Genomic DNA, 9,637 nt, shown 5'->3' on the forward strand with positions numbered 1-9,637 from the left:
TATTAGTGTTCTTGTAGCATTAATATTTAGGATTCTATTATTTTTATGTTTATCACTAGCCGTTAGGACTCAGGACGGGATGTTGGACTCCGTCTGGTGAGTTTTGTAATCCAGACGGAATCCAACATCCCGTCCGAAGTTAACAAGTCAGTGAAAAACTCAATGGAAGGTTTCACTTTGTTTTGAACTGGGGAAAATAGTCACCGAGTTTATCACCCTGCATTGCACAGCACTTTTGGACCCAACTAGGTGAAAGTTTTCACAAACCCCCCTTATTTCCCTGCATTGCAAATGCTCTTAAAGAAGATATTTCACCCCTCAGATGGTGTAAAAAGTTTCACCATGCATCTCTACTCACAGGATTTAATGACTGAAGTACACTAAAATACACTTCAATAAACTATTTTACTATATATAGAACAACAACACAACTCTCTCTGGCGGCTCAAGGAAGAAGAGAAAGAAAAGGTTAAAGGTTTCTGTAATTTAGTAAATAGTTTTGGACGTGAGTCCTGTTTATACAGAGATCAAAGGTTGGTTTCTAAAACAGAGATAGAAACCTACTGTAAATAGGAAACCAAAAATGTGGTGGAGAAGCAAAAACATATCACACATGAGAAGCCCAATCCCAGGCCCGAACCCGACCTGTCACGTCACAACGCAATCCAACTCTGCTCGGTACGGGCGGGCACGTGCATGTGTGTGGCCCTTGATCGAGTGGGTCTCCTTCCCAAGCACAAAAGTATTAGTAACTTAAGGGCACGCTCTTAGACTAACGATAGTCTAGATATACTCACATCGTTAGTGGTAGCTTACTAATGTTGGACTATCACACAAACACAAAATGAGAAGGAGCATTCATTGGCCTTTTTCTCCACTTTGCATACCTAAGTAATTTGAAATACAAAGTGAAAATTTCAACAATTCCCCACTATTTTAAAATACTTATAGCCCCCCACTATTTTGGAATAGAATATTACAAAATATTTAACGAAGTGCCAGAAAGAAACGAAATAACAATGCATAAGATATTGGGTGTTTTATGGGCTTGAACTAGTCATAGGGCAACAAGTCTTATCTCATGTGAAAGTAGTAGATAAAAATCTTTGAACCAACATTCACCTGTAGCGAAATAGAGGACATGCACCCATATTGCTTTTTCATTATATTGTTTGTTCTGCAGTGTTGTGCTTTCTGGCTATCTGTGCTTCATGAATGCTCTAGAATACCTGCCCAAATATCCATAAGAACCGATCTAGTTCTACATTCGATCGCATAGGTGGATTTGTACCAGGTGCACATTGCAGTTTAAATACACCATCTCATAATTAAAAGGACTATAAAATCCAATAAGAGTTAAAAAAAAAAAAAACCTCATCCTTACTCACGACAATTTTAGTTATACAATGTATACTATTGTACCATCTTGCCATAGGGTGGGATGTCTCGGTAAAAGAAGATAATAGTATAGTAGGGTGACGAAGTGACTTGTTTTTCCCTTTAAACCTACTTCATGAGATCTCAAATCATATAGGTAGGGTTACCGTCAGTGTCGCCCTATATATTAGGCAAAAGTCCCATCCCCCTCGACATTTCATCCACTTGCCTCATGCATGTTAAGCGGTTTTGTCATAGGATCTGCCAATTTCACCTCTGACCTCACATAATCTAGAGCTACTCCAGATTCCAACAACTACTTTATAGACTTGTGTCTCAAATGTATATGTCTACATTTTCCATTGTATAGTTTGCTCTTTGAATTGATAAACACTCAAAACTTTAGTTTAAACCCATTAACAAGATTTCATTTAAGTCAATTATGTTTTTTTTTTTTGGAAATGGTTATGGGATTAAGGCAGACCCCCACCTGTTTTATTAATAGTTGAACCTTACAAGCCTCCGAAAGAGTTAGATCATTAAAAGGAGGTACACAAAGACTTACAAGATCGATCTACAGACATCAAGCCTGACATACATGCATGAGAATACTCACGACACATACCACAAAGGGTCCTTACTAAAGTAGTGCTAGGAATGCTCTCTCATCTCCTACTTTCTGGCCATAACTTGCTTCACTATCTCAGGATGATCCTTCCAAAGAGGAGACAACGCTTTCTCGTAGTCACAGAAGAAACACCTACAAGCATAACACAAGTAAGTGAGTCCTAGAGTATCATCACAAAACTCTTTGGTGTAGTCCTCAAGATTCTTCATCCTTTTGTTTTTAATTTGTGACTTTGCCTTCTTCATCATAGCAAGGGTAGGCTCTACTTCACCTGAAGAACGCGCTCGAACTTTACCTTCTTCCACTTTGTTCTTACCAGCCTTTTGTTTTTGCTGCTTTTTGGATGTGGTCACCACTAGTGGAGGAGCCATGAGAGGGTCATCTGTAAACAACTTATCTTCTGAACCTAAGAGGTCATCATCCAAGTCCTCTTCCTCAGCAATCAAGCCTTGATACATATTAAGGCCTCTATTGTATGGTAACTGCTCACTAGGATTAAAAACTACTGGTTGGGTTATACAAGTAGTTGCGTGATTGCCGGCCACATTCATCCAGTCCCCTTGATCTTCCTCATTCGACTGAGTTGCTGGAACCTCAGAGTGAGTGCATACCACCATTCCAGGCGACACCAAATGAATATTACTATGACCAGTAGGCACATTCACATTTTGCATTATCCTAGGTGCAGAAGCAACCCTTATCTCTGTAAAAGATGTAGCCACTATAGATCCTTATGTTCCTTTTCCTCTATTTTCTTGTCTTTGCAATTGAGGTGCTGATCCTCTTATAGGAGTTGTACTCATGATCATATTTCTCATAAGATTAGTGTTTGGTAGAGCAAATTGAGGGGTAACCACCACAGGTTCCTCCATACTTGTAACACCATTACCTCTTTCTTGAACTGTTAGTGTTGCTTCATTTACTTGAGTAGGGCTCACATAGGTTGGAACACTAGCTTGTCCTTGTTGGTTTCTAGCTTGCTATCCAAACTATGTTAACTCTTGAAGTGCACTTAGCAGTGGCATGACCAAATTTGTTACAATTTTCACATGAAGAAGGTTTCCACGTATTCCACACCCACCACCACCTCTCTCCCACCAACTTTTAGTTTCACAGTTGCTGGGTACTTAAAATTCACTGGGATTTCTACACACACACGAGCATAAGAGAGCCTCTTTCTTTGTGCAGTTGCGTCATCCATAAACATGGAGACACCAACTAAACTAGCCACAAAGGAGATGCCATCAAGTGTCCACAATTGTTTTGGAACTTCATTCAACTTTACCCATATAGGAACAGTATCAACTTTGTTCCTTTGAGATTCAATCACAACACTCCAATGCTTTAAAACAAATATCCTACCTGCAATAAAAATTGGGCCTGCTTCCAACACCATTTTCCTATCGTCGCCATTAGAGAAGGAAATGTAGAACAATTCCTTATCTGTAGTGATCTCAAAAGATGCCTTTAGTTTCCACTCTTTAGTCAAAAACTCCTTAACCATAGGAAAAGGTAGTCTTTTGTCAAGGAAATAACCCACTAAATAGTCTTTCCATTCTTGTATACCTTGTTCTACAATATGTTCAGGCGACTTCAGCAACTCCATCAACAAGTAACGGAGTAAAGTTCTTCAAAGCAGTTGTTTTCGCATTTGAAACACCTCCTTTGAACAAAGAGCTCCAAGAGGACGTACGCCCCACCACCAGTTTGAGTTGGTTGAATGGGGGGAGAAGATGATGAGGCGTGTTGATCTGTTGTCATGATTGAGTCGATCTCTCTTCTTCTTCCTTAGTTGGTCCAGCAGAAAAATACCAGAAAAAGAAAGTTTTGGAGGGAAAAGAAGATAAGATTTGCTACCAACTAAAAATTACTAAAAGAAGTAAACTTTAGGAGCACAGGATCATAGATGTTAAATAAAACTAAGTAACACCCATTCTCCCACTAAAGGTCTCCATTCAAGAAAACCTTTTATCTTATGATAGATAGGACAGTTACTATGTCAATAATGTAATTATCAATAATGTGGAATAAAAATGGTTTTCAAGATTTTGTAGGTTTCGGTATTTAAAGTTTCGACAAAACCGATATTTTAGCATGGAAATATGGAAATATGTTCTTGGTAGGGCTGGAAATGGAGCGGGTTCGGGTCGGATTTTTACTCAAACTCTTTACCATATTTGGATCCATCCGAATTCGGGTCGGATTTCGAATATCCATATCTATTAAAAAACACAAAAAAATACACTATTTTAATGATTTTCATATATAAATGTAAGATATAAATTAATTTTTAGACATCAAAATATAAATCTTGTTAAAATGATTCGGGTTTTCGGATATTAGGGTCGGATCACAACTCACTTGCATGCTTCCATAAGTTTATCACCCTTATAGTTATAGTGAGGGGATTTACAATGTATTATTAGATTATACAGGCTATAATATTATGCGCAGATTCTAAATTGCTAACTCTCATTTCGTTATTCCCCATCTGTATGGAGGTGTCAGACATTGAGCAATTTTTTTAAGATGGGGTTTGTACCAGGATCCCTGAGTGGCATCTATACAGACTTTCAGTCTGATTATTTGACACTAAAAAGAATTTGACTTCACTCTGACATGCTAACTTTGAAAACCCAAAATATATTCTAGGGAGGCGTGTGCTAGGATGGGCTAGAAGGTGCATATTAAGTATTAACGTGTTGTCTTTTTTTGTGATTTGCACCTCGGTATACTTGTTCACATTTGTGAGTTAATGCACTAGCTGCTTTAATGTGTTTGTGCTGTCTAGCCATATTATGTAGGATTCCTCCTGATTAAAGCTTCATGAATCAAATGTATAAAGCTTCATGTGATTGTAGTTGTGCGTGCCTAAGCTATCTAATGTATAGTTATGAGACATTATACTGAACCCCCAATGCTTTAGTCAAGATCACATGATAGTTGTAGATTATTTGCAAAGTCTCGATGTTTTGACTTGAAATGGCCTCTTAAATTTATTTTTACATGTCGAAGTCCATCTGTCGTCATTGTTGGCCAATCTCATAATTGTTTAGGATTAGACTATAGAAAGTATATTCTTTGGACTCAAAGTTGAAAGAGTTGTGTCTTAGCATGTGGTATTAGTGTTTTTTGTTAATTAACTTGTGAACAATATTCAAAGTAATTGTGATTGGCCAATCTTTGGACACTTGTATTAACTTTGTATGGTATTAAGTGAAATTCCAACATAATTTATGTAAAGCTTGCTTATATATGTACGTGTTATGCCATTGTGCTAATTTTTTTAAGCTAATGCTAGATTTGGAAATTTTAAGTGTTCAATTATGGTTTCTCTTGAATGTAATAATTTTAGAGTCTGATGATGCATCATAGTGTCATGTTATTGAATGGTGGTGCTGTTTGAACCTTCCAATGTTCTACCTTGAAGGTGATTTTCTGATTTAGGACTTGAAACGAATTGAAATTTCGATTTCATTCTTGGTTCTTAGTATATATGTTTGTAGGAAATGCATTCCAATGATATGACTACAGTACAGTTGTAGCAAGACAAAGTTTGTATATAACGAGTAAATAGAGTAGGACCATTGCCAGCATGATTTTGGTTTGTCGTAAACTCTGTTTGCTAAGAATTAATGTCTAATCTTGAGGAGTCTTCTAATCTTTACTGGTTTCTTAGTTTTACTGTTACCAATTAAGTATTTGCTCTTGCTGATGCGGCAAAGTCCATGTAACTAACTACTTTATTGATGCTATTGTTTTTATGTAGTTGCAAACATTTCATGGCAGCTCTTGAATCCTTAGGTGTGGAGTGACTTTTGGATTATGGTGGAACTTTGGTTTTTGATCTCGAGCTTATAGTGACAAGATTGAACAAGGTTATGATGAATGAAGAAGCTAGGTGTCAAGCCTTCTAATAAGTTGGTAGGCTTCGGTGGTTCATATGTTTGTTGTGTGTTTGAATAGTTGAAGTTGTATATTTGTCGATTTTTTAAAAATGGAACTAGTTCCACGATAATGGAAATGTAAGTTCGTTTATATTGAAGTTATTGTTTAATGAAAAGATTTTTTGTTAGCTGCTATTAGTGTTCTTTATACAGGTCAATGGTTATTTTTACTTGCTTGGATTTGTAGTACGGGTTCATTTGCTGTCACAAATATGCTCAATTTATTTTGAAGAAAAAAAAGGATAAAAATGGACAGTTAATTAAGTCATCTGTGCTATTGTAAAGTGACACAATAAGAACATTAAATGTGTCACTTTTGGTTAAATGTGAATCAACTAGTACCAATTGTGTGGCTGAAGGGACACAAATGTTGTGGGACTCAAGACCGAGTTTCATGCTTAATCTCGAGAACCAACACGGTACCTATCGTTTTGTATGTCTTAACTCACTCCCTTGTAAACTCACACAATATTTGTTGTGTCACTTTTTAAATGACACAATAAGCCTTCTTTTTTAATAGTGGATTTGCAAGATTTGGTTGAGAATTTACTGGAAAAATTGATTGTATGCTATTATATTCATAGCAGGAATTCGCTTAAACGGACATGTCCGGTGACGAACATGTACTTCGGAAGCTTATATATATAGTGTCTTCCGTTAAACAAGTTAATAAGCCATAAATTAAAAAGTTTTGGACGACACTGTATAAGCTTTCCAAGACATTATATAAACTTCCCAAGAACATGTCCATTTAAGAGAAGGCCTGTATTCATAGCATCCTAAATTTGCTGCTGTCTGTGGCTTATTATATTTAGTATTTGGTTGCTTCCTGGTGATTTTGTTAGTTAAGTTGGAGTAGTCTTCTTATCTTTATCTTTATTGCAGCATTTAATCATGGATTCTGGAGTGAAGTTAGCATCAGTTGTGAAGGTGATGGGTCGAACATGATCAAGGGGTCAGGTTACTCAGGTGAGAGTGAAGTTTATGGATGATCAAAACCGTCTCATCATGTTCGTTGTGTTGGCCGGCCACTCCAATGCATCATGTACTTTAATTCCAGTATTCGATATGAATATCGTCTTTTAAGCATTTTAGCATGTTGAAAGATACAAGCATTTTCAGTTGAATGAAATTGTATTATGAGTACTGTCGACCATTGTAAAACCAGATGTGCTAAATAATGTGAAGGTGTCTCGAAGTTTGAGTCATTATCAAATTTACTTTGTTTTTGTAATTGTAGATATTTCAATGGATCACATTTGTTATTGATGTTCGATTCATTACTTTCTTTCTGTTTTCCTTAGTTATTGATCTGAAACAGCTATTCGATTCATTACTTTCTTTCTGTTTTCCTTAGTTATTGCTGGATGGAGAATGGTCTTAACTCTTAATCGAATTCAGAAGCCGTCTAGTATTCATGTAATTTCTTATGGCCCATGCAGAAATGTCCGAGGTAGCTAAAGGGGATTTATTTTGGCAGGGTGAGGATAAGGAGCAGGGCTACGCTCGGATGATATTGTTAATTTGGGCTCTGTAGTGCATAGATTGTCTCATTTTGTCATGTGTTTTTTTCTCCAGTATGTGTAAAATTGGTCACAATTCATTGGCTATGTACTTTCACTTGTTTGTGAACAACTCAAGACATGCAATTGTTTTTAATAGATATCCTTTCCTTGTGTTGTAATTTGGATGATGTTTAGAATGTTTTAGGCATGTTTCATTCAGGTTTTAAACAGGGAAACCTAGATATACTTTTTATGAAAACAAAAAATAATAAAAAGGAAAAAGAGCATGATTTTGAGAATGTGGAGATATAAGGAGAAGAAGATCACAGTTTTTAACCGAAATTGTGAACTATTTTCTAGGAGATAAACCACATTAAAACAAAGAATCAATATTCTGATTATGGCCACCAGATTTCAGTATTGCCATGGAGAACTCTATCTCTCTTAGAAATTGAAATGCTCTTAAGGAGTCGGATGCTAGACTGTTTAAAGTCCGTGAATTAGTCGGCATGAGTTGTATGTGAAGTGTAATATATTAGATTGATTTTGTAATTTGGTAGATTGTATTTTAAGTATAGGAATATTTAGTTTACCTTAGATAGGCTGTTTCCTTTCTTTGAGGTATATTGCCTCCTAACTTGGAGAAGTATATACGAGAGAATTATTGTATATGCAAAACTCTGTTTGACATAGTATCAGGAGCAGTTTGATACTGAGGGAGTTGGTTTTTTTTTTTTTTTTCAAACAGCATAAATCTGTAGTGAGTCCGATGGACATCACTACAAGCGATCAACCAAACTAGTCCCAACACCAACACCACAGATCATTGTCCATCAAGACAACTCTACGTTTCCTGCTGGTATTACACTATGAAACCAATTACTCATTATGGTCCCAACTTATGGAGATGCGTATTGGCGCTCGCAACAAAGTTGGATACCTCACCGGAGAAACAAAAAAACCAATACTTGGAGATCCAAATCTTGGAACATGGATTACTGAAAATCACAAAGTCAAAAGTTGACTTATTGACTCAATGAGTCCATCGTTGATGCAACGATTTATTTGTCTTCCCACAGCCAAGGAAATATGGGAGGCGGTATCAAAAATCTTCTATGATGGATCGGATGAAACATGTATTTTTGAATTGAATCAGAGGTCCTTTAATACCATGCAAAGTGATAGACCTATTGTCAACCTACGACTATAATGAACTTGTTACTGTTTTCCAGGAAATTGATCACAGGACTATCTCTCAAGAAGAAACTGTTGAAGGGGTGGTCCAGCTGCATTCTGCCATGGCTAGGCTTCAAGTTCATATTTTTCTCAGTGGACTTGACTCTGAATTTGGTCAGGTCCGTGGAGAAATCTTACAACAAGACCAAATACTCGATTTAGAGAGTACATATGCATATATCAGGAGCGAACACCAACAAAAACAAATAATGGGAGGTTCTCGTCCAATCTCTGAAAGCTCGGCTATGTTGGCTAATCATACTCGACAAAGACCATCATGGGGCTCTTCAAAGAATCGTAACAATCAAACACCTGGTAAATCTAGCAACCTGGTATGTTCTCATTGTGGTGAAACAGGTCATTCTAAACAGCGATGCTATGAACTAATTGGCTATCCTGAGTGGTGGGAATTCATGAAGAAACCTCGAAAGAAGATTGCAGGACAAGCTATGGTGGCACCTACCGATGGCGAACAATCACCACCCACTGCAAATGTTGCTCACCCAGGTGTTGTTAGCAAGGCTTTTGTATTCTCTACAACTTCTAAGAACAATATTTAGATTATTGATACAGGTGCATCCGATCATATGACTAGGGATTCCAATCAATTACAACTTTGTTTCCCTTCTCCTCAATCTGTTATCTCCACAGCCAATGGTAGTACCTCTCCCATTACTGGAGAGGGTCGTTCTATCATCTTATCCACTACTCTCACTTTAGATACAGTTCTTGTTGTTTCATCCCTTGAATATAATCTGTTATATGTTGGCCAAATTACCTCCACCCTTGCTTGTACTGTAACATTTTGGCCCTCTTTTTGTGTTTTTCAAGACATTCTAACTCTGAAGATTCCTGGTTATGGTGTTAGACGAGGCAAACTCTACTACTTGGAGTTGACAGAAAATAAGGGGCCGAAATTCAGTCAGGCAAATCAAATTAAAACT

General features: G+C 37.0%; 1 protein-coding gene and 1 long non-coding RNA gene across 4 annotated transcripts; one reads left to right on the top strand and one right to left on the bottom strand.

The window, feature by feature from the left end:
• Positions 1-3,050: 3,050 nt before the first annotated feature.
• LOC147514374 (uncharacterized) lies at positions 3,051-3,611 on the bottom strand. Its single transcript, XM_086592571.1, has one exon. It carries the CDS (start codon positions 3,609-3,611, stop codon positions 3,051-3,053), a length of 561 nt encoding a protein of 186 aa, XP_086448697.1.
• A 768-nt stretch (positions 3,612-4,379) lies between these two features.
• Positions 4,380-7,606, top strand: LOC147514375 (uncharacterized). Of its 3 annotated transcripts, none has more exons than XR_015213196.1 (3): positions 4,380-6,030; positions 6,838-6,921; positions 7,310-7,606. It is a non-coding gene; the product is annotated as an uncharacterized LOC147514375 (long non-coding RNA). The 3 variants fall into 3 exon arrangements; XR_015213197.1 differs by having other exon boundaries at positions 7,395-7,606; XR_015213195.1 differs by lacking the exon at positions 7,310-7,606 and having other exon boundaries at positions 6,838-7,186.
• The last annotated feature ends 2,031 nt before the right edge of the window (positions 7,607-9,637 follow it).

The sequence above is a fragment of the Coptis chinensis genome, chromosome 2, assembly GCF_015680905.1.
Source record: "Coptis chinensis isolate HL-2020 chromosome 2, ASM1568090v1, whole genome shotgun sequence".
Classification (NCBI taxonomy): domain Eukaryota; kingdom Viridiplantae; phylum Streptophyta; class Magnoliopsida; order Ranunculales; family Ranunculaceae; genus Coptis; species Coptis chinensis.

Coding starts and splice junctions, on each gene's coding strand:
- LOC147514374 (XM_086592571.1), bottom strand. CDS start 3,611: ATGGAGTTGCTGAAGTCGCCTGAACATATTGTAGAACAAGGTATACAA.